We start from the raw sequence: 24991 nt of genomic DNA, 5'->3' as shown, positions 1-24991 counted from the left end.
AAATCTTCTCTCACAAAAATGCTGGTTAATCACGTGAAAGTTAAGCGAACATGACCTGACATCGGTCAAAGTAACTCATTTAAAATACATTTAAACATGGCTTAGTTGATATCGAGTTTTGGTGTTTATGTGACGTATTTATAAAAAAAATAGCCAGTGTCCTATCAGAAAACTTTCTATCTTTACGGAAAGAAAAAGCTCGCAAATCATTGCGGTGAGAACATCGGTATCACCTATCCCATTTCTCCCATGTTTCCTGAACGCGGCGCACGCATTCCGTCTGTCGAGCGCGTTAAGAGGAAGTCGTTCTTTAGCAATCACAGTGCCTTAAAATTCAAAAAACCTGCAAAACGACACCCACAAATGATTCAAAGGGAAGCCATTTGGAACTGAAACATTTCTTCCCAGCACTGTGAGTAGCATTTAGAGACTTTAGCTATCATAACTGTTGATCTCTGCTTCCTTTCGCTTGCCTTTTTTTTTTTTTTTTTTTAGAAAAACATGTCTATATTATGTTAATCAATTTAACAGAAAAAAACTCACATGCTAATTCGTTCTTTGTCAGAAATATAACATGTATTCCCATGTCTTATTTTAATTCAGAGGGCCTGCGGTGTGCAGAATACGTGAGCTAAAGGGTCGTTTCGTGGATGAAAGTCAGATTTGTGGCCTATTTCTTTTTTCCCGTAAACCTCGCGATTCTCAGGATGTTTCAAACGTTGCCGATTCTTTTTTTTTCGATTCTGGTGTCAAGTGAGCTCCACATGTGGACTCGTGCTAGCGGCAGAAGCACTGACAATATGTACAGTGGTTAAAAAACGCTTGTTTTAATTGAGATATCGGTGTTTGTGGGAAAACAATAGGTACCGGAAGTAACCGCTTCCACGTGACTTCTGTATCGCTGCGTGTGTATGTGTATACTTCGCTGCCAACATTATCTGTCAAGTAGCATATTTGTTCTTCTTCTTTGTATTTTATGCTTTTCAGAGGTTATCTCGTATCCCTGCGCACCGGACGGTATCTGCTCCTGATCTAAGGCGGAGATGACTACCGAGAAGACTGAATACACTCCCGTGGTGGTGGGTGCATCTCAGCCACCTCTCCCCGGGCAGCCAGCGTTTCCCGTTACCTTTGGCACGAACGTGCCGGGCCCAAGTACGCTCGAGGGCCACGTACCTGGTGCTGGTGTCCATCCCTTCCCTCCACCGACTGCGTTTGCACCCGGTGTCCCGGGAGATTTCGGAATGGCCGTGAACCCCAACCAAGGACAGTTAGGATTCGCAAACCCATCATATCCTGCATATCCTCCACCAGCATATGGCTTTAATGAAAATGTCGCAGGTGGGTGTTTGAAACACTGCCACTTTTTTTTTTCTTTTAACTTTGTTCTCAGTTTGTCATTGCCATTGCAGGAGAAGTTTTCCATAATGAGGATCCACCAGCTTTTCATGAGAATCAAGAGTTTGATTTTGGATTGGATAACAAGACAATACGACGAGCGTTTATACGAAAGGTAAGAAGATGCTTCAGTTATTTTGAGCCACGTATATTTGTAATATTTTTTTATCAAGTATCTTTGAAATAATCAGCAGGGTTATGTTACTTAAAGCTGAAACAAATGACTAAAACTAATATTTCCTACTTGGTAGGGTCAAACAGGTACTTCAGTACAAACAAGATATTCAGCTTGTTTATTATTTACAAATCTGTGTTCACTTTTCCCTACAGGTATTCTTGGTGTTAACCGCTCAGCTCACGGTGACATTCGCATTCGTGGCTGTTTTCACCTTTGTGGAACAGGTCAAGGTGTTTGTAGCGGCTAACATGTGGACGTATTTGGTGTCCTACATCGTGTTCTTTGTGTCCGTTTGCGTGATCAGCTGCTGTGGAAATGTTCGTCGAAGACACCCTTGGAACCTGGTTGCACTGGTAAGCCAGGGGGTGGTTTCATCACTGTGTAAATTTTGGGGAAGGAAATCCTACTTGCACTTATGTAACCACTTCTTTCAAAAACTGAGTTGGTTAATTTATAAGAAGTCGAGGGGTCAGGCAGCTTTTGTCCTGAAGTGTTGACATTTTGTATTTGAGGTTTACAGTAAAAAGTTCATCTGTGATTTATCTGCCCGCTGATGTACTGTGCTTGTCTTGTTTACAGTCCATTTTGACTCTAAGTATGTCCTACATGGTGGGAATGATCGCCAGCTTCCATAAAACCGATTCGGTGATCATGGCTGTGGGCATCACAGCAATTGTGTGCTTCACAGTGGTCATCTTCTCTCTGCAGGTTTGTACCTGTAGATCTCTGCCTCTGGTCTACATGTCGAGTGCGTTAATCATTCTTCAATATGTAAATAATCATAGGTTTTTCTTCTTCCAACAGACCAAGTATGACTTTACTTCCTGTTACGGGGTACTTTTCGTCTGTTTAATTGTCTTGATCGTCTTTGGCTTCCTCTGCATCTTCATCCGTGACAAAATCCTGCATATTGTCTATGCTGGACTGGGAGCATTACTCTTCACCTGTGTAAGTCCTTAAACAAACTCGTCACTACTGCTAGGTCGGATTTGTGCGAAATTTTGTCTTGGTGCCGTTATTTTGTGATGCTGTAACCTAATCTAAATTGGTCACACATCAAAACAACAGTAATGCTCAGCTGACATTTGTTTAGGGTCTTTTCTTTAGAGTTCAGGGTTTATTGATGTACCTTGTGGCTGGATTTCATACAGATGCTTTTCACAGAAGTCTGGTCAGTGGTTATAAGAAGGAGCAGACAGCCACAGAAAATAAGGAAGAGAGAAATTAACAAGACAGACTTTACGAAACACCTGTCTTCAACCCAGACTTGCCACAGCACCCCAGGCAGCATTAAAGTTGTAAACATTCGGTGTGACAGCAGTGTTTGTTTTCAGAAACATTACCATCACAGAACAGCTTTTTAATAATTAAAGGACTACACTCACCAGACACTGTTAGCTGTACCAGGCTAGATCCCGTTTTGCCCTCAGAACTCTAATTCTACATGGCAGGATGGATCCATGCTTTTGTATAATTTACACCAAATTCTGACCTTGCATCTGAACGTCACAGCAGAAATTGAGACTCATCAGACCAGGCAACATATTTCCAGTCTTCTGTTGTCTAACTTTGGTGACCCTGTGTGAATTATAGCCTTAGCTGCAGGAGTGGCACCCGGTGTGGTCTTCTGCTGCTGTAGCCTATCTGCCAAGGTTCCACCCATTCTGGTGCTCATTTTAGCTGTAGCTACATATTCCTGCCTTGTTATTGGCTAATTAGATATTTGCTTTAACAAGCAGTTAAACCGGTATACCCAGTGAAGTGACTGGCGAGTGTACATTTAAACGAATGGCATGTTGAGTCTGGTCGGAAAGGGAATAAAGTGAAAGTGAATGTAGTGAATAACAGTGGTGGTTTCGCAGAGGCACATTATTGAAGCTTTAAAGGTTATTTGAATGTTCATCTGGACAAGCAAAACGAAACCAACCTATCTCCGCAGCTTGATAGTGGCGCTAACTGTAATTTGAATAATGGAACTGGAACTAATGTTGCACCACACATGAACAGAAGTCAGATCTTTATATATAAATTTTACGTTTTTTCTTTTTATTTATTGGTGAAAATCTTTGACTGTATTAAATTTGTGTGTTGCAGTTCTTGGCTGTGGACACTCAGATGCTTCTTGGCAACAAGGAACTGGCCCTGAGTCCCGAGGAATACGTCTTTGCTGCTCTAAACCTGTACACAGACATCATCAACATCTTCCTCTACATTCTCGCCATCATTGGCAGAGCCAGAGGAGGCTGAGCAAAGGGAGCGACAATCAAAACTGTTTTCAGTTCAAACACAGAAGCGAATTCTGATAATGTTGATTTTTGCTTTGCTTTGTAGTGTGTATTCATTACATAGTTGAAGATTGCTTTTGCTTCACCCAGTAAATGTAGTTTTTGTATGATGCTATGTAGTGTAAGTAGGACCACATAGCCTCCAGCTTAGAGATTGCTACAGTTTTCTGCAGTATATGTACAAAACCTGTATTTTGGTTTAGAAAATTGTATCCTATGCCAAACAAAACCATTAAAAAGGACAAAGGTTTGCCAAAATGATCCCAAGGTTTTTTTCTTTTTGTTTTGGTGTTTTTTACCAGGAGGAGTTTTAATTTGCCAGAAGAGTGCTTTGTTGATATCTAGTCTCATTAGCATGTGGACTTTGGGATTGTTTTGTCAAATTTTTGTTTACCAGGATCAAAAGTGAATCTTTTAATGCTTAACCTAAAAAACCAGCAGAAGTAAGAAGGGCTAAAATGTGCAGTAGATGAAACCGTAACAGCAGCCAAACTTAAATATAAATGTATGCGACTCCATGACAGCCAGGCAAGATTCATCCACTGATGAAACCTTTTAAAAAGTGATGAATTAATGGTCATTCCTTCATGTATTGAAGAAACTTTTAAAATCTCTCTCTCTCTCTCTCTCTCTCTCTCTCTCTCTCTCTCTCTCTCTCTCTCTCTCTCTCTCTCTCTCTCTCTCTCTCTCTCTCTCTCTCTCTCTCTCTCTCTCTCTCTCTCTCTCTCTCTCTCTCTCTCTCTCTCTCTCTCTCTCTCTCTCTCTCTCTCTCTCTCTCTCTCTCTCTCTCTCTCTCTCTCTCTCTCTCTCTCTCTCTCTCTCTCTCTCTCTCTCTCTCTCTGTGTTTTCGTTGAACTAAAAGAATCCTGTCAAAGTCAACTGCTGCCAGAGTTCTGTTGTCATTTGAATTGATACAGTTTTGTTTTGGGGGCATTTTGTGGTTCAGCTGTGAAACTGAGACCCTCCAATGGATCTGGAGCAAACCGCTGTGGCCTTGCGGTTAAAAAATGACCAGCTCGGGCAGGAAAATGATCAGCTGAAGTCGATATTAAGTGTGGTCAAAGAAAACATAGACCTCAGAGCTAGGATGCAGAGCTTCAACAAAGACACTCTGGAGGAATTAACAGGTATTGTGGTTTTCTTTGCCACTAGGTGGCATCTGTGGTGGCATCAGTGTTGACTTCTGACTGGCTTTGCTTAGAAATCTATATTTTTTACTTCTTTAAACAAGTAATGTTATGTCTATGTGATGTATAGTAAAGTGTAAGCATTTATAAATATATTTTTTCTGTATTTTGTTAATCGTCCTTACTTAATATGTAGATCCAGCATTTTAAAAAACAACACTTCGTAGTAGAATAAATGGACCCAGGCTATTTTAAAGAAAAAAATGTTCTGTTTTCAATCACTTTGTCCTCAATCTCTCTGTATTAATGACTAATAAATATTATTTTCAGTGTACATTAAAGTAATTTTCAAGTTTATTGTTTGAATGGCATTGCCCCGTTCTTTGAAGCGTACAAAGGCTAACGAGGGCAACAATAGATCCTTGGTAAATGCATGTGCAGCATAATGACAATTACTTTAATTTATAGAGGCGTATTTGTTGTCCTGCGTATTACGAGCAACATGCTTTTCAGGCATCTGTGGTTAAAAAAGAGGGGTTCAAATACAGTACGATAATATAAAGTACTAGAGAGATACAAGGGGTAATTTAAGTCAAATTGGGTTATAAAATGGGACATTTTGGGGGGAATATCATTACAGAAACACAGTCTCTAAATGCAGAAGCTCAGTGCCCTTTGGTAGCCTTGAAAGGGTACTGAAGGATCAGAAGTATAGTGAGGACCTACACCACAATAATCCTTCGGTTAATCCATACTTTAAAATCAGGTCTATGCCATGGGGTCAACCAGCTCAGAAGGACTGAAACAAGTGTGATGGGGTTACGCCTCCACTCTGGAGCTACAATCAAAGAAAAGCTTTTGCAATAATCACTGGTTTAATAGACAGAAGCCCGTAACTTTCACTGTGCGCATACCTCTGATTTTCTGCTTGTTATTATTGACGAATAACAAGGCCGTTGTTTTTTATCAGTTTGCTCCATCTCAGGAACAGAACCATTAACTCAGTGGCAGCGCACCTTTGATGAGAAACAATTCAGAAAAGACTTGCAACAAACCAAACCCAAATGGGAACATCGATCTTCGTCTCCCATCGACTTCAAGTCTTTCATCCAAAGCTCTCTGCACACAGACGCAGATGAGACAGCTGAGCGTCACAGCCCCAGAACTGATGTTCCTCTTGACAGCAAGGGTGATTGTTACTTCAAATGCAGAAAATTTTTGAGCTGTAATTGCACTGTTGACACTCTAAAAAAGAAAGAAAGAATTCATTTTTATTATCTATTTTCAGCCCCAAAAAGGCTTCTTGGAGAGATTTGCTATCAGCTGGATAGGAGAATTCTCTCCTACATCTTCCAGGGTCACTCGAGGCTCTACGGTTTCATAATGGCCAATATACCAAACAAGATCATAGAGGTAAGAATTCTCACAATGATATAATGAGGAGCTCAATTTAATTAGTACAAATGTGTCTGTTGAGAAGTTTCCTGTTTAATATGGCAGTGCTCATATTCACCTTTTATTTACTCATTACAGGTTAGCACACATCCACTGACAGGGAAGGTGGATCAAGGCTATCAGCTTCATCTCACTCAGAGGCATGCAGAGCTTGTGGAAAGGCTGAGCCAGCGTGGATATAAAGAAGCACTTCACCCTCCTTTTACTGAGTTCATTGTGAACACCTACGGGATCCTAACGGAAAGGCCAAGTGAACACAGCACACAGGAAATGGACTACAATAATCCAGACTTCCTGAAGAAGGTGATAATGACCACTGCACCTAGAAAGCTTCACAAGGACCTGCTGGTTGTGCTCACTTGCCTCTGCATGATGGCAGAAATGGACAGAAAGCCACTTCTTTTTTGGTAGCTCCAGATCCAAATTTGGCTTTGCACCATCCTGAAGCTGGAATAAATGATTCGACATAGTAAATAATGTGTGTCTATGATTTTGTGCTTAATGAAAAATGTCTGCCATTTGATAGAGAGAAACCCAAAAATGAAACTCACAATTGTGCATGTGTTTAGTCATTTCAACAACACCAATCAGCCAGCTTTATTTAACCATAAAAACAATGAAGTATCCAGGGGTTTTAAAACTGTCATACACAAATAAGAAGCACAGCTTGATGACAGATGTCTTAACAGTAATTTGATTTCAGCCAATATTCAGTGCAGTGTGGACTGCTACGGTATCCCCAACATCGGGGATCATGAGATACAGCATCAGGAAGTTTTCGTGGACCTAACTAAAGAGGTTATGATACTACAAAATGGCAAATATAGGTCTAATGCAATCTGGAGTTCTGTTTCCTCGCTTTGTTTCACGTGTGAAGTAATCTGTTATTCTGCAGTACTTTCTAAAATCTCAAGGCACCCCTCATTTTTGCTTGCAGTGACGTTCTTGTCATTTTTAAATAGTCCTGAGAAATAGCTCTTCAGGATTTCTGAGGATCTATCAAAGTTTTTCTTCGCACATTGGCTGCTTCCTCAGCCTGATTAAGTCAGACGAATTTATTTGTTTGCTTGTCTGTTAAACCACGTAAGACAACACAGTTTGACATAAAATAGTGTTTCTGCACCTAAAAGGTGATTTAAAAAGAGCTGTTGTTACCATGTTGTGCAGTTCGTCCCTAATAAATACATAAATAAATGAATAAATAAGAGGAAATTGGATAGGTTTAGGACAAAAGGAGAAGTGAGTCTAAAATCTATCTACAGCAAATGAACAGTAAGTTACGTCCTAATAGAAAAACAGGAAAGACATCCAGAAAAGAGCTCCACTGCACAGTAAACTGCACAGTCACTTAGAAATATCAAATTCAACGCAGTTTTTCATTTGGCGAACAGCAGCAGCTGTTGCTTTAGGTCTCTTTAGGTGAGGTCACGTGCCACACGGGGCAGACACCATGACAACGTTGTAGGGGTGTGGCTTAATAACGTGACACACACCGAGAGCAATATGGTTTTATGTATGTTCAAAAGGACTGCTTTACTAATGTTGTTATCTGCTTTCAAGCGTGTTTTCTACCGAGCATGTGCGAACAATTCAAAGAAATGAAATAAAATAAACATTTGTCTGCTCGTTGTGTGGCTTCATCAGACGGACTGTGCCAGTTTACATGCTAAGGTAAGTAGACGTGTGACATCCACGTTAGCTGGTGTTTTAAGCTAGCAACGCAACATCAAGGGTGTATAATGATAAATGACATGTTAAGAGAAGTGTTAGCATTTACTGAGAAAAAGATTGTGTGAATTCAAAAGTATGAATTTGAGAAGTGAAACTGTTAGCTTAAGCTTACCTGCAGATGGCCGATGAAGAGAGAACGTGTTATTCAGCTACATTTACCATTTACCTGTACGAGTATGTTACGAGCAGTGGCACAGAGATCTTTTGCTGATTAAGAGGCTAGATGATGATTTAAGTTACGTTTGCCTGTGTTTGTGTAACCTAGTTTTCGGTTAACATAGTTAGGAATGTTAACCGAAAGTCAGAAATGGTCCTCAACCTTTGAACGCACCACCCTGGGGATCCATTGTTAAGCAGTGTTTGTTGTATGATCTGGATTTTCACTGTGAATTAAATGCATCACCAGCTCATATTGCTACAGTTAACGCCCTGATAGAGAATATGCTTGCCTTGTATTGATATAATTGTGTATAATATGTATAATATCAGATATGTGCTTTTCAAACGACAAAAAGCAGCAGTACAAGGTTCGAACAAGACAAGCATTTGTACTGTTTTACTTTACATAAACTCATGGGCCTTAGATGGTATGTTAGATCTGTAAAGACACAAAGGTGTGGTGCTCAAGGCAAATTTTCACTGAAGCCTTACTCTACCTTTAGTTAAATAAAAACTCTACAGATGGTGACAGCTGGATAATGTCAAGGCTGTTTCAAGCGTGTTTTTTTTCTCTTCTTTTAAAAGCAATCATTATGCATTGCATAAACAATGAGTAAGCCGGTCTGTTGTTTCCTGTGCATTTGATTATACTGCCTTCAGTTCTGTACAGATGCCAGTTGCTTCATGCTTTCCAGAAATGCATGTACGGGCATGAAGTCGTAAAGCAGGTTATTCCATGAGAACGACTATTTCCTTTTTCTTGTTTCAGTGTCCAGTGGATCCCATGAAGTGGAGACGCTGCACAGGAATGAGGCCAGGCTGAGAAGCTCTGACGTTATTCAACTTGATTGTTGTTTAGAGACGGTAAATCAATATGGCCCTGCAGGCTTCTGCCTTTCCTAATGGCTTTGTTGTGGGCATCCATGCTGTGGGATGGGCTTTTATCGTGCCATGTTTCTGGTTTCTTGATCGCCTCATTGCTGTGTGCAAGTCCACCACGCTGGAGAAAAGTCAGCGGCTGGAGCAGGAATGCTATCTTCGCCCCCTCGAGGTCTTTTTTGGCTCCATTACCTTCTTTATTCTTTTTCTCGCTACAGCCCCTTTGGCTTTTCTCGGCTTTCTGCTTTGGGCACCTCTTCAGGCCTGCCGCAGGCCATTTAGCTACCACAGAGAGATGCCATTCTTACCAGAGAAGGCAACAAACAAGGGCTTTGAGCTGACTGGTAAGGCGTCATTTGTCTTTGCTTCAGCCAACCTTTGTCTGCTGCCTGACAGCCTGGCTCGCTTTAACAACTTGGCTAACACTCAACATAGGGCAAGTGCTATTGGCCAATGCATTGTGCAGGGCATATCTCGCCCTAATATCCGCATATTAGTTGACTCCCCAAGCAGCTGTGGTACTCTCAGCCCCTCCACCAGCATTCTCCCAACAGTGAACTCACCTACATACGGGGCTACAGTAAGTCAACATCCTGACCCAGCTGAAATGCATGATCTAAATCTAAATTCTAACATAGATTGTGTACCCAACGATGATACAGAAGAGCCTTTGAATGAGTCCACCTTTCCCCTCCTCAATTCCAACCGTAACTCTAACCAGCAGGACCAATCGAGTCAGCAAAATCCCCGAGCTTTGAGCTCTCAGGGACTCCGCCAGCAGAATGATGTACCCTGGGAGATATCTCCACTGTTTCCAGCCAACGTTGACATACTGTGCCTTGAAGAAGTGTTTGATAAGAGGGCTGCACGGAAGCTCACCAATATATTGAAGCTTGAATTTGGACACATACTGTATGATATAGGTGTGTATGCGTGCCAGCCACCATGCAGATGTTCTTCTTTTAAGTTCTTCAACAGTGGGCTCTTCCTCGCCAGCCGATTCCCTGTCCTCGAGGCCCAGTACCACTGCTTTCCAAACAGCCGAGGCGAGGATGCACTGGCTGCCAAGGGTCTGCTTTCTGTTAAGGTGCATTGCTTAACGTCCCCCTCTTTAATCTGTCTTTCTTTTTTTTTTCCCCTTTTTTTGTTTTGTTTTTGAAATCTTCAGATCTGCTAGTTTCGGATGCTTGCACGTCATCGTATAGGGATAAATTGTGTTCAACGTTGCATTTTAGAAGCATACTTTCATATTTATGCACAGAAAGTGGAAATTTCATCAGAGCTTAGCTGATTTGAGATAAAGAACTGAAACTGTGAGCAAAATTTGTGACACCGCAAAAAGTTTAGAAGTCAGTTTAGGTCCATTAGTTAACTTTATGATGTTGAAATCTGTGATATATAAAAGTGGATTGCATGCATAATAAGGAGGGTCATCTTATGAAGTTCCAGTCATTTTTTAGTGAGGTATCGAGTGTTGATTTCATTGGACTTTGTTGCTTTTATGTAAAATAGAATTAATACTTGGGCTTTTGTATCAGTTTGAATAAACAGAAAATATGATGCCATGATTGTTTTTTTGTTTTTTTTTAAATTCCCAGGTGCTTATCGGGCAGAACCAGAAACAGAAGAGAGTGGTTGGCTATTTTAACTGCACACACCTTCATGCACCAGAGGGTAGGTCCCAATTTCTGATTTGGGTTGATTAAACAAATTATAAAATCTTTTCATATTTAAAAAAAACATATTTAATTTTTAGTTGTGTTTAGGAGAGCCTCTGTGTAATCCTATTTCAGGTGAAGGGGAAATTCGTTGTATCCAGTTAGAAATGGTAACTAAGTGGATCGCGGAATTTCAAGCTGCCAACAAACAACCTGATGAGGATGTTGTTTTTGATGTGCTCTGTGGAGATTTCAACTTTGACAACTGCTCACCTGGTGTGTTGCTGTCTCATGCAAGATTTAATTCTGTTAATATGTTTCCTTTTTGTTAATATTGTGTTTTTAACCAGTTTTTAAAATGTATTCATCTAGATGATCGTCAGGAACAGAATCACTCTGTTTTTGAGGAATACAAAGACCCTTGCAGGGCCGGACCTGGAAAGGAGAAGCCCTGGGTCACCGGTTTGTACTATTTATTCCCTGTAGCACTTCATAGTTTGACTATATGACAAATTTCAACAAAGAATTTTTATGGTTTGTTTTTGAAGGTACTCTGCTGGAACAGCCCACAATGTATGAAGAAGATGTAAACACCCCAGAAAATCTACAGAGGTACTCTCGCCACTTTGTTGTTTTCAGGAAAACTAAATTTCTGATAAGAACTCCTTACACACTGTTTATGGTTACAGCAACCTGCCCTGTCTTTTTCATGTTCTTGTAGGACTTTGGAGAGTGAGGATCTGAGAAAGAGGTATGTCGCTCCTCCTGTACCTGAGGCGGACTCTCCGTTGGTGTACCCTGAAACTGACCAGCCGTGGATTGGACGACGGATCGACTATATCCTGTACCGCGAAAGCTCCATTTCGAAGCAGTGCCGAACAGTATGTGCCTCTCTTATTTCCCTGTGTTCAGTCCCCAGTCTTTTCATTTGCTCATTTGTGTTTGAAATGTTTATATCTGTAGATCATTCAGAAAATATTTGCAAATTGCAGAACTACTGACAGCCTCCTCATTTAGAAGAATAATTTATCATTAAAAAATGCATAAAATCTTTTTTTCCATTTAGGAAATTGAAGAGGTGACCTTTATAACTCAGCTGGCTGGGCTTACGGACCATATTCCTGTGGGACTGAAACTGAATGTAGTTATGGACTCAGACTCTGCTGATGAATGAGGACTCATTCAAACAACAGTACAAAATGCACAAAAAAAGTGCACTGCTTTACTCTGTACAGGTACAAGAGTGTTTTGACTATATGCTTGAATTTGTAATTTTAATGACCAAGGAGATTATACCTCAGGTGAACTTTATACAGATTTATAGCATAAAGGTTTTATAATCGATGCATTTTATATATCAGGGGTTGTTCAGGCCAGAGGTGTTGATTTTATAAAACAGTAGCATTCTCCTGTCATAGTTTTCTACCAAAATAAATGCAAATAATGAATTTTATACTTTTCTTTCTGACAACATTTAAGAGGTGCATTTTTTTTACTTGCCCTTCTGACACAGCAGACAATAGTACTGTTGTGACTATCATCCAGCTGCTAGACAAAATGTTGACAGCACACAATTATGATTATAATGAACAAAAACTTCAACAAACAGTGCATTAGTAAGTAACAGCTTTGTTTTCTTATATACGCAAGTCCATGCCAGTCTTACCTTACAAATAAAAAAAGCAGACAGACAGTTCATCAAAGTAGCAGAGGCTTTGAAGAAAGTAAATACAAAATAAAAAGCCAGAGTGATTTAAATGTTGCTGGAAACCAAACTTGAAATTAAGGAAATAATGAATATATGCCAACAACTCCAATTTAAGAGCTGCAACATCTGATGAGATGCAACAATAAAATATGGCAGGTGAATTGATATGTACAATTTGATGTTCTTCTGGAAAACCTTGAGTCCTGGCATTCATGTGGATGTGATTGTGACGCACACCACTCACCAAAACAGTGATGCTTACATCCACTACAAAGGCACCTCCAGACGGCGGGGCAGGACAATACACTTCATTTGAGACTTGCTCAGAAGAATAGACCAAGCTGTTGATGCCACCTGCAAAGTCTGCAGATCTTAATGCAATTGCACATCCACTGGATATAAAGGAACAACCAAACATCACAAGACATCCCCAGAGTTCCTGTGTCCATTCCATGATGGGTCAGCTGGTTTAATGGGTCAGGTTTTCATCATATCTTAAAGAAGGAAGTGTATATGCTTCAGTTAGTGGTTTTTAGATCTGGACAAATATAACAAATTAAATCAGGGGTTCCTCAGTTGTCTGTTCTTGGACTATTACTCTTTAATTTTTACATGGTCCAGCATAAAATATCCTATGCAGATGATACACAGTCGTAGTTATCATTTTCCTCCAATGATCTAACCCTTGTTTGCAAGAAGATTTGTTCATATTTATCATCCATTTCTCTGAAGCGCAATGAGCAAGTCTGGTTTAATAACTGGTTTGTTCACTAGATGGGCTTTCTATCACTTTAAAGTGCATATTCAAAATGAGGAATTTTTTACCTCAACCTGACTGTGAGAAATTGGTCCATGCATTCATATCACGCAGGTTAGACTATTTGAATGCTCAATTTGCATCAGTGGGACAACTTTAAATTTAGCTCATTCAGAATGCAGTAGGCAGAGTCCTTATGCATACAGTCAGGTCTATTAATATTGGGACATCGACACAATTCTAACATCATTTGGATTCCAAATGAAACGAACAAGATGTGCTTTACTGCAGACTGTCGGCTTTTATTTGAGGGTATTTACATCCAAATCAGGTGAACATTGTAGGAATTACAACAGTTTGCATTTGTGCCTCCCACTTGTTAAGGGACCAAAAGTAATGGGACAATTGGCTTCTCAGCTGTTCCATGGCCAGGTGTGTGTTATTCCCTCATTATCCCAATTACAATGAGCAGATAAGAGTTCATTTCAAGTGTGTTATTTGCATTTGGAACCTGTTGCTGTCAACTGCCAAGATGATATCCAAAGAGCTGTCACTACCAGTGAAGCAAGCCATCATTAGGCTGAAAAACAAAACAAACCCATCAGAGAGATAGTAAAAACATCAGGCGTGGCCAAAACAACTGTTTGGAACATTCTCAAAAAGAAGGAACACACCGGTGAGCTCAGCAACACCAAAAGACTAGGAAGACCACGGAAACCAACTGTGGTGGATGACCGAAGAATCCTTTCCCAGGTGAAGAAAACACCCTTCACAACAGTTGGCCAGATCAAGAACACTCTCCAGGAGCGTATGTGTGTCAAAGTCAACAATCAAGAGAAGACTTCACCAGTGTGAATACAGAGGGTTCACCACAAGATGTAAACCATTGGTGAACCCTCAAAACAGGAAGGCCAGATTAGAGTTTGCCAAACGACATCTAAAAAAGCCTTCACAGTTCTGGAACAACATCCTATGGACAGATGAGACCAAGATCAACTTTTACCAGAGTGATGGGAAGAGAAGAGTATGGAGAAGGAAAGGAACTGTTCATGATCCTAAGCTTACCATCTCATCAGTGAAGCATTGTGGTGGAAGTGTCATAGCGTGGGCATGTATGGCTGCCAGTGGAACTTGTTCTCTTGTATTTATTGATGATGTGACTGCTGACAAAAGCAGCACGATGAATTCTGAAGTGTTTCGGGCAATATTATCTGCTCATATTCAGCCAAATGCTTTAGAACTCATTGGACGGCGCTTCACAGTGCAGGTGGACAATGACCCAAAGCATACTGCAAAAGCAACCAAAGAGTTTTTGAAGGGAAAGAAGTGGACTGTTTTGCAATGGCTAAGTCAATCACCTGACCTGAATCTGATTGAGCATGCATTTCACTTGCTGAAGACGAAACTGAAGGGAAAATGCCCCAAGAACAAGCAGGAACTGAAGACGGTTGCAGTAGAGGCCTGGCAGAGCATCACCAGGGATGAAACCCAGCGTCTAGTGATGTCTGTGTTCCAGACTTCAGGCTGTAATTGACTGCAAAGGATTTGCAACCAAGTATTAAAAAGTGAAAGTTTGATTTATGGTTCTTATTCTGTCCCATTACTTTTGGTCCCTTAACAAGTGGGAGGCACATATGGAAACTGTTGTAATTCCTACACCGTTCACGTGATTTGGATGTAAATACCCTCAAATAAAAGCTGACAGCCTGCAGTTAAAGCACATCTTGTTTGTTTCATTTGGAATCCATTGTGGTGGTGTATAGAGCCAAAAATTTTGGAATTGTGTCAATGTCCCAATATTTATGGACCTGACTGTATGTGGAAAATTAAGCACATCCAAGTGTTGGAGTCACTTCATTGGCTCCAGTTCAATACAAAATTACCTTTAAATTCCCTCTTTTAGTTTATTGCGCTCGGGTCATCAGATGTAGATCTTGTAACTATTCCCAGCATTAGATCCAAGTGTGCTGAAAGTGCTTTCAATTACAGTGGTCCCATTCTTTGGAACAAGCTACCTGCTGACCTGAGGTCAAGTACATAAAAAAACCCCCAGACTCAATCGTGTTTACTCTCACAGGCCTTCACTTAACACCTGTGTGTGCATTTGTGTCATTCTGCAGAATGAAATGTGCTATAAATAAAATCGCAATTGCCATTTGGTTTCAAAATATAAGTCAGGTGTTTAAAATGAAATGTTGTGATTGATTTAACAACTGTTATTAGGCTTTAAAAAAACAAAAAAAATAATTACATCATTAAAATGTAATTTCCAAACATGTTTCACATGTTTAAAGTGGGTTCATCAGTCAAGTCAAAGTAAATCACAGGGCAATGGACTAACCTTACATGTGGAAATCAGAGTACAAAAAAAATCCACAGCCTGAAGTTTCAGTAGCTTTGGCTACCGATAGAGGGAGCTCTATATTTTCCCCCCACAATCACGACCTTAAAGCCAACAAAAATGCATTAAAAGCCAATCAAAAGCCGAGGACATGAAACACTTCCTGTTTTTAGCTCCGTAAACTCGTGGATAGCAGTTTCCATGATACTGTAATGTTATGCAGGTGAAGATCATGAATTTACTCTGTCACTCGCGGAAAGTGCTGTCCTCGGTGTTGAGAAGTAGTGTTTTACTAAAGAGAACAGAGGCTTTTGGAAGCGTTTGTTCAATCTCCAAAGCTCGGTGCATTAGCCTGTCTGTGCCTCAACATTTTACAGCAAATCTGACCTCATGTCAACACTCGCATCACACAGCGTCCTTCACCGGGCACTTTGACATAAAAAGATGTTATTCGGAAAGCGAAGAGAGCCGAAATTCAGAGAGTAATGGCGTGATTGAAGATGATTCACATGAGCTGGACGCTAATAGCAGCGAAAACAGCTCCCTAAGTCGCAGTAAGTACTTAAAGTGTGATAGAGGTTTCAAGAGCAGTCGCTTACTTGCTTTATCATGTGTAATATAATTGACTTTCTTGACGTTTCACGGTTACGCGATATCTGATCTTGAAAGTGTGATACCTGAAAAGGTTTTATGGTGTATCTTCAGGTTGTGAGTTGGAAGCACAAAAGCAAAGTCCTGCTTCTTATTTCTGACAAAACTGCCAATATGACGGCAGTTGCCTAAATTCTCGCTTAATATGCTTATTATTTTTGTGCCAGTAATTAATTGGCAGGTAATAGTAAACACTGGGATTTCATGAAGGATGAAAGAATGTAGATAGCTACTACTTACTTACAGATAAGACAAAGGAAAATAGACAGTTGGGATACTTAAAAAGATGATTCACACGGTTTAGATGGTTCACATCAAATGTGTGCAGTTTCATTGAAAACAATTAAACTCTAATAAATATATTAAATATTTTTAAATCTGACATATGATTGCGCATTAAATATAAAACTATTTGTCATTTATGCTGTTGTGTTTCATTTACGCCAAATCAGCATCAGATGTGTGTCATTTACTGTTATGGACACTACAGCATGCAACAGGCTGCACAAAACTGCAGCCTGTTGATCATGTCCACGGGATATACAGAATTTATAAATAATTAAAAAGTAATGTAATGTTTATATTTGCTGATGTATTACTCAGGTTATGTAATGTTACAGACACTGCAGAATTTTTCTGACAAAGTCCACACCTTCACATATTGACAAGCGGAAGTAATGAAGAAGATAAAGAAAAATAATTATAGTCATAGAAGTATAGAATTACACATGTAACACTTAAAAACTAGTATTAAAGGACATGCAAATGTGCTAGATCATAATTTGGAGGGTATTTGCATTCATATATTAAATAAGCAACCTTTGATTATATCTAATTTCTTTTTATTCAATGATTTCAACCAAGCGATCGTGGCTCAAGAGTTGGGAGTTCGCCTTGTAATTGGAAGGTTGCTGGTTCGAGCCCCAGCTTGGACAGTCTCGGTTGTTGTGTCCTTGGGCAAGACACTTCACCCGTTGCCTACTGGTGGTGGTCAGAGGGCCCGGTGGTGCCAGTGTCCGGCAGCCTCGCCTCTGTCAGTGCGCCCCAGGGCGGCTGTGGCTACAATGTGGCTTGCCATCACAAAGTGTGTGAATGGGTGGATGACTGGTTGTGTAAAGCGCTTTGGGGTCCTTCGGGACTAGTAAAGCGCTATACAAATACAGGCCATTTACCATTTACCATAACACCTGTGTAAACTTCCTCACCAGGACCAACTCTGTATAAAATTACTAGAAAATTCTTCTTATTTACATGGATAAATGCAGTTTTGCCATTTCATTGTGGGTGACTCATGTTCAAAGTACCAATATGTTTCTGTGAAATGTCTTTTTCCAAACTGCCTTGCAGTGACTCAAAGAAAGTAGGATCCCTGTGCTGCTGACATGCTCGTACTGCTTTACTATTTTCTTTTCTTTTTGTCAAGGATCCTTGGAGACTTTCAGTCTTGATGTGCTGGTGTCTCTTCTGCGTCAGGAAAATGCAGTGGACCTCTGTGTGATTAAAGTACCAGAGCAAATCAAATACGCTGAGTACTTCATTGTCGTCAGCGGTGTGTCACCAAGGCACTTGCGCGCAATGGCACTTTATGCCATTAAAGTGGTAACTTACCTCTGTTTATTCTTTGTTACATGCTAAATATATTTGTTCTTTAAACTCATACAAAGGATGCTTTTACTCCAGTACAAGTTTCTGAAGAAAGATGGAGATCCAAATGTCAAGATTGAAGGGAAAGATGCAGAAGATTGGATGTGTATTGACTTTGGTATGTATATCCTTATTATTTGTTTAACAATTCCTATCCACTACATTTACCATCTATAAAAGTTACTAGTATTTGTTTTTCTGTGTCTCAGGTAATATGGTTGTTCATTTCATGCTGCCAGAGACTAGAGAAGTGTATGAACTCGAAAAACTTTGGACTCTCCGCAGCTACGATGAGCAGCTGAAGAGCATCCCAACTGAGACACTTCCAGAGGATTTCATATTTGATGTTGAAGTTACAAAGTGACAACATCTAAGGCTAAATAATAAGATGTGCCCAGACTGAACTACTTCCTTTGAGTTTTTTGATGCATTCTTTACAGTCATATTAACTGTACTCTATCCATTATATCTCATCTGGCCAAAGGACCAATGAGCATAATATCCCATGGCAAGACATCCATCTGTCTGCAGTTCACAAGAATTGTTACTCCTACTACTGGCCAGATTTTAATAAAACTTGCACACAATGAACATATACTCCAAATTGTTCTCAAGGTCAAGATTCCATTTTGCCAGATGAGCTACTATCTGAAATTTTTAATGGACCATAAAGAAAAAAATACATGCTTTTGGCTGTTTAGAAATTGTGGCATCACATAACTTGTCCAACGAAGTATGTACCGACTCCAGTGTTTACAACACTCTCAGCAAAGCTGTGCAAGCAGTGGTTCACTTAAGAAGGGTCTTCATTCTGAAAAATTCTGCAGAGAAAATGGATGAGTAGTAGTTTTTATTGTTCTTTTACTTGAATGCATGTGTAGTTGGTAATACTATGTGAAGAATAGAAAGTACGATGCTGTAACATCAAATATGCAGAAACAACAAATTGTGTAGACTTATGCATGGTGCCTTACACTTTGTTATGACATACACACCACTCGGACACAGGCTCTTGCAAAATTGCAGATATAGAAAGCATGTTACTGACGTGACCCCTGCAGAAAGATGATGTGATGGATGTCACACTTTAAAAATTTCAGATCAAACAAACTCTAATATTAGACTAAGACAACCTGAGTAAATGCAAAATGCAATTTTTAAATTATTTCATTTATTAAAAGAAAAAGGGTACCCAAATCTACTTGGCCATAATTGAAAAAGTAATTGCCCTTTAAACCTAATAACCGGTAGTTCCACCGTTTGTCGGCAAGAACTGGAATCAAGCATTTGTGATAATAATCCAGCAGTGAGTCTTTCACATCACTGTGGAGGAATTTTGCCCCACTCCTTCTTTGCAGAATTGTTTTAATGCTATTTTGGGTGAGCCAATACTGATGCAATTAATGCTTGAGTTTTCTAGTGCAGATAGCCTGCTTAAGGTCATGACAACCCATCTCAATCTGATTTGAGTCCAGGCTTTGACTAGGCCACACCTGGTGTGTTTTGGATCATTGTCCTGCTGCATAACCCAAGTGCCCTTGAGCTTCAAGACATGAACATTCTCCTTTTCAGAATCGTAAATATCAAGAACTCTGACCTTAACTAATGCAAGTGGGGCCTGCCAACATTTACAATGATAGTGATTTATCTGTGATAGGCTAATGTATACTTGTATACTGGTCAGTATTTTTCTTTAGATAAATAATCCAGAAACCCAAGACCTTTTGTGTTTAAAAATTGCCAACCTCTAATTAATCTGTTAATAAATTTTTCATACTGTTTGACATCACTGGTACGGTGATATGGTGTTTGTAAAATATTGAAATGACTCATGAGTTTGCAGATAAAATGTATGTTTTATCCTGTTTAGATTGTTGAAGTAAATTATTTTTTCTTACATTTTAGATGTGTTGATTGATGATTAATATGGTGTGGAGGTGAGGACAAAGAGGCAGATGTTGCTGTTGAGCAGATGAAATGCATAGGTTCGGTGTTGATTCAGTCTCCTCAGGTGTGAATATACTTATTCACAAGCACCTGCAACTGTGTCTGAACAGCAAGAGCTTTTTACTATTTTAAGCCTGACAGCAGCAAAGCAGTATTCACATTTGCAGGTATAATTTAAAAAATAGTCTGTATTTAAAATATATTTAAGTCTCAGAAACAAATTTTCTGCAAAATTCAAGCAAGAATAAATAAATAAAAGAGAAAAAAGAATATGGAGTCACTAAAACAAGTCATTTAAGATGATGTTTTCTGTCTTTTTTCATGGTTTCTGACATCAATATCACATTAAAAAACAGAGAAATAGATTTTTGGACCTTTTTGACATTTGAAGAATACGGAGCCTGAGGGTAGAAACTAAGCCAAAACATACACACAAACACGGATACAACTCGCACTATATCCCCATAACTTTCTTGCATGCAAGCATTACGCTTCATTGACTTATTGTCAGGACATTAGCTAAATGTGAAAATGTAATGAGGCAGGAGATGCCTGCACAGAGCTGACTGGACCTGGTGTTTGAATGCTTTTAACTTGTGGTCGTGCTGCTTACACATGAATGGAAAATGAAGAATGAGTCAGACTAATGTTTAAAAACAGATGGGGAAGCAGTGAATTTGGACATTTTCATGCAACATAGTCTCTGGTTTCCAGTACACTCCCAATAGAAACCCACTGAGATCAAAGTTGGACTTTGTTGATCACACTTACTTATTCAGTAGTTTAAATGAAAAAATAAGACTATCAAGTAATTATTTTTAATATTATTTGTCCTTATTGTAATATAGTAATTTGTTTTTTTAAACTAGCTTATTTCTAATTTTAAAAAAAAGGCTCTGGGGGAAAATTGCAGTTTGAAAAATCTTTTTTTGTTCCACTCAAATTTTGTTAGTGTGGATAATGTTCTCATTATCTATACAGCTGTTTCACCCACTGTTTTCTCCCCATTAGGGACCAGGTGCTACGATGGAGGAGATTATGAAGAAAGGGAGGTTAATTAGTAAATAGCAGAGTTTATGTCTTGCCTTACTTTCACATACATTACCAAAGTGCATATGCAATTAAATTCTATCATGGTCTTTGTGTAGCATAAGGTTTCTGCATAAAGAAAGGAGTATATTATTTAGTAGGTGGTCATTACTACCCAGTGCAACTGGCTAAAATAAATAATTTATCTTCCAGAATTCCTACTGAAAGTTTTAGCTTTAGTCCTCAACTAGAAGTCCATCTGGGCGTCAGGCTTTTGATATTTTAGTACGAGTAAATGTATGTATTTAGGTCTTCTGATAGTCCTGCAGGTGGGCTCTCTCTTTGTAGATAACGTTTGTGAGGAACATTACAAGAGAACACACCAATTTTATCAGAAATGACACTCCAAGGACTCTCTGTGCTTAATCCACCTGGCCCTCATTTGTCATCACGGTACCTGATGTCACAAACTATTTAAATCAGTCCGTAAAGGGTGTTCTGCATCAAGTGCAAATGTGCTTACAAAGATTCTGGGAGTATTTGTAAAAAGTAAATAAATATTTTTGAGCTTCTTGTACCCCAACGCCTGTGTCCGGTGATGACAATGAAGTACCTGATTGATGCCTGGTTGGCAGCTCCTGTGAACATAGACCCTGCCAAAGCAGTCAGTTGGTATCTGCTCTAAGCATGCCAAGTTTGACTGATCTGATCAGCATAGTGTTCTTCCCATCTTCTCCATACTTTGACCTTACAATCAAAACTGCTGTAGGCAGAATCTGGACTCTGCTGTTGTAATGTAACTTCAACTTGTCTTGAAGCAACTTGGAGTTACATTTATTTCTACATTTTTCCCCCTTTGTTGAAGGTCTTTTTTATTTCATCAACACTACCAGCATGTTTATACAGGTAAAGAGCATAGGTATATAGTATGACTTTTTATATTACCCTGTCTGCAGTCCAGACCTGTTAACCACTGAAACATTATAAAACTAAAATGAAATGTTTTTATACCTTGTTATGTATGTTTTGGAGCATTTTTCCTGACAGATTCATACTAACAGTGAACCTGATCACTTGGCAGTGATACTCAGTGCTATGAAAATCGCAGTATTAACATGTAAATGCTTTCTATGAATAACAATGTCATTTTGTTTTACAGCATCTGAATATTTTGCCTGTAATATGAACCAGAAAAAGTTTTTTGTTTGTGTTTAGCCTATGTTACCAGCAAGGACTTGTGCTGTTGCTTTGGAGTGCAGTGCTCATATGACTGCCACAGAACAGCAACGATTTACTGCCAAATTTTTGTTGAGTGCCCTTCTAAGAAAATAGTTGCCATTAAAGTTGTCTTATCATTTCGGGGCTGAAAGCTTTTTGTGTCCTCTATCAACTGAAATTGAAAGTTTAAGGGTTTTTTTGTGATTTCCTGCCCTTTCTTGTATGATTTCGAGTAATTTAGAGCTATGCTTGCTCGTTTGGCCGAAATTGCTGCAGTTATTGTCTTAAGACAACTGCCTGTCATTCAGTAGTGTTTAATTTGGACTTAAAGATGAGATACATGAAGCAGTTTTAAAAGGCCATAAAATCAAAGGATTTAACATATACTAATGAGTTTGGAACTTTTGGTTCATTACTGCTAACCGTTTAAAGGCTTTGACTAGGTTGCTCTTGTATAATTTGCACACAATACACAATTGTGTGATAGCAAGGAGCACGAATGCCTATTCTTTTATTTCCAGCAGCTTTTCATATTTTTGAGATGGTTAATGCACAATTTCATGAGTTAATTTTGTTTCCTGATGAGCCACAAATTCTTTTGAGCTGCATCAGTCAAGGCATACGGCATTTCAAAAAAAATAATAAAATAAAAAAGTGAAATCAAACATGTGGAACTTCCTGCTGTATCAGCCCCTTGTGATTAAGGTAGTAGTTAAAAGTAGCTTTTGATGTAGACCCCCTTTGCATTTCTCTATGAAGTGAAACGTAATCTTTCCAAACACTAGGGCATCCTTTCATTTTTCAGCTTAATGTGAAAACCATGGCCATCTTAAGTTACACATCATCAGTTTTATTAAAACATATCATGCTGCTTTTGGTCTTAAGTAGATTTTCTACATTAATAAAACTTCTAGCCTTCATCTCCACTCATATTAGTACTTTTCCATGATAACTTCAAATCTTTTTGTGAACCAAAGAAAAGTTTGCTGTAATCAGGTGTACTCTTATAAATTATTTAGACCTTAAATTTGTTTTTAAACATAGAAAACAGAGCCATTAGTGGAAACAAAAATGATGCAGACCTTTTTGGTTGTTCCAAATGAATTGGTCCTATTGTAAAACACAAATTTCTGTAGCATATTAGTGATGTAGTTAATTTAAATTTGTAAACAAACAAGGTTATGAGTTTTTTTTTCTGAAATAATGACATTTTTGTTTCACTGCTTTGCTACTTTAAGCTTAAATAATGCAACCATAGATATATCTCAGGAGTAGCCTAAAAGAACGGAATTACCCCCCACCCCTCCCCACATGGCACAAGCTGTATAAAACATGGGCAATGTAGGGAATCAGACAGACGTGCCTTGAACAGCGGGAAAAGCAACTACAGCAGAACTAAAGTGTAAGCAAAATCTTTATTTGTAACAATTTGATGGAGAGGCTTGCTTTTTAAATTTAAAGTCAGCATGTCTTTACAGATTTGACTGCCTTTATGTTTCATGAACATGAACATGGTCACTCTATTGCAGAGCTCTTTTTCTGATTTTGCCGTGAGTTGCTGGATTTGTGTTTTTGTTTTTTTTACTCTGTATTTTCACTTAATTTTCCCTGTGATCTAGGACGTGTTCCAACGCTGTGATGCCGCTGAGTATTCTGGCTCTCTGCCTGCTGGTTTGTATTCACTCTGGCATAAATGCATACCCAGCCAAACCTGCCAGTCCACGGCAAGGCGCGCCACCTGAGGAGCTTGCCAAATATTATTCTGCACTAAGACACTACATCAACCTCATAACAAGACAGAGGTTAGTTTTTTACTTCTATATTATTAAGTCCATCTTGACCCTATATGGAAAAAAATATTATTTAATTGCTGATATCTTCTTTATGCACAGGTATGGGAAACGAGACAGTCCTGATACTGTATTTTCTGATGTGCTAGTGAGGGAGAGCACAGAAAGTGTTCCAGGATCCAGCTATATCAGGTAAATTTATTTACCCCATTATCTCTCTGTTAAACTACCATATATATATATATATATATATATATATATAGTCTTGTATATTATATATTCTTCATTGGACTGAATATTACTTGAGTCTGATTAGGAAGAGGGATACATTATGCATATATTTTAATGTGTTTTCTAGAAACTCAATTTCTAATTATTATGTTTTTAATGTGTTTCTGTAGGTATGATGGGCTGCCATTATGGTGATGCTGCTAGAGCTGTTACATCCAGGTTGACTTTACCATAACGCTGCCACTACGACGTCTTTTACTCCCATGAATTTAACTTGTGTTGCATGGAATAAACACTGTGTAAAGAAACTACTTTAAACTGTTTGTGTTATTGCCACTGCTGCACTGTGACATGTTGCTAGATAGTACAAGTGTGTCTTATGTGGTGAAAAGAGCTTATCTGGTGAACAGTGTTTTCTGTGCCATTCACTGATGGAGTAACAGTGCACTCTGATGGTGAGCTGACATCTAAGCATTTTGAGGTTTTTCTTAAGTGGGGCAAATAGCTTTTAAAACATATCTGCTGCAAGAGTCCTATTTAGGGGAAATGTAAAATAGAAATTAGTAATGTGAGTACATCAAAGTGTTCTTTTCAGCTTTACTTTTTCCTCTTTTATCAAGCCTACTGAGATTTACCTGCACCCTAACTCACAACAGATTAACACTTTAATCTCATCAAGTGACCTGGATACATAAAAGCAAATCATGCAATGCTATGGTAGTCTCTATGTGCCTTGAGAGAAAATGTAACTTTTTATGAATGTCGGTTGTGCAGATGAGGTTATTTGTTGCCAGATATGGCAACA

General features: G+C 39.0%; 5 protein-coding genes across 6 annotated transcripts; all 5 read left to right on the top strand.

The window, feature by feature from the left end:
* Positions 1–259: 259 nt before the first annotated feature.
* On the top strand, positions 260–4122 carry grinab (glutamate receptor, ionotropic, N-methyl D-aspartate-associated protein 1b (glutamate binding)). The gene is made up of 7 exons (XM_063486107.1): positions 260–412; positions 988–1341; positions 1413–1513; positions 1729–1929; positions 2156–2284; positions 2381–2524; positions 3671–4122. Exons 2-7 carry the CDS (start codon positions 1044–1046, stop codon positions 3821–3823), a joined length of 1026 nt encoding a protein of 341 aa, XP_063342177.1. The 5' UTR covers positions 260–412; positions 988–1043; the 3' UTR covers positions 3824–4122.
* Positions 4123–4828: 706 nt separating this feature from the next.
* Positions 4829–6903, top strand: LOC134635457 (speriolin-like protein). The gene is made up of 4 exons (XM_063484839.1): positions 4829–4988; positions 5959–6177; positions 6277–6401; positions 6522–6903. The coding sequence occupies exons 1-4, from the start codon at positions 4829–4831 to the stop codon at positions 6852–6854; spliced, it is 837 nt and encodes a 278-aa protein (XP_063340909.1). The 3' UTR covers positions 6855–6903.
* A 1018-nt stretch (positions 6904–7921) lies between these two features.
* On the top strand, positions 7922–13047 carry smpd5 (sphingomyelin phosphodiesterase 5). 2 transcript variants are annotated; one of them, XM_063486320.1, is made up of 9 exons: positions 7922–8114; positions 9103–9792; positions 9934–10299; positions 10811–10886; positions 11006–11146; positions 11243–11332; positions 11419–11482; positions 11592–11751; positions 11937–13047. In XM_063486320.1, exons 2-9 carry the CDS (start codon positions 9208–9210, stop codon positions 12042–12044), a joined length of 1590 nt encoding a protein of 529 aa, XP_063342390.1. In that variant the 5' UTR covers positions 7922–8114; positions 9103–9207; the 3' UTR covers positions 12045–13047. The 2 variants fall into 2 exon arrangements, with proteins under 2 accessions (XP_063342390.1, XP_063342389.1); XM_063486319.1 differs by having other exon boundaries at positions 9103–10299; positions 11937–13046.
* Positions 13048–15811: 2764 nt separating this feature from the next.
* Positions 15812–20171, top strand: malsu1 (mitochondrial assembly of ribosomal large subunit 1). Its single transcript, XM_063486198.1, has 4 exons — positions 15812–16230; positions 17751–17926; positions 18008–18089; positions 18181–20171. Exons 1-4 carry the CDS (start codon positions 15894–15896, stop codon positions 18333–18335), a joined length of 750 nt encoding a protein of 249 aa, XP_063342268.1. The 5' UTR covers positions 15812–15893; the 3' UTR covers positions 18336–20171.
* Positions 20172–23797: 3626 nt separating this feature from the next.
* Positions 23798–24451, top strand: LOC134635660 (peptide YY-like). The gene is made up of 3 exons (XM_063485079.1): positions 23798–23967; positions 24058–24147; positions 24357–24451. Exons 1-3 carry the CDS (start codon positions 23804–23806, stop codon positions 24379–24381), a joined length of 279 nt encoding a protein of 92 aa, XP_063341149.1. The 5' UTR covers positions 23798–23803; the 3' UTR covers positions 24382–24451.
* The last annotated feature ends 540 nt before the right edge of the window (positions 24452–24991 follow it).

The sequence above is a fragment of the Pelmatolapia mariae genome, linkage group LG10_11 (genome assembly GCF_036321145.2).
Source record: "Pelmatolapia mariae isolate MD_Pm_ZW linkage group LG10_11, Pm_UMD_F_2, whole genome shotgun sequence".
NCBI lineage: Eukaryota > Metazoa > Chordata > Actinopteri > Cichliformes > Cichlidae > Pelmatolapia > Pelmatolapia mariae.
Note: the sequence above shows the minus strand (reverse complement) of the source record. Positions and strands in the feature narration are given on the sequence as shown.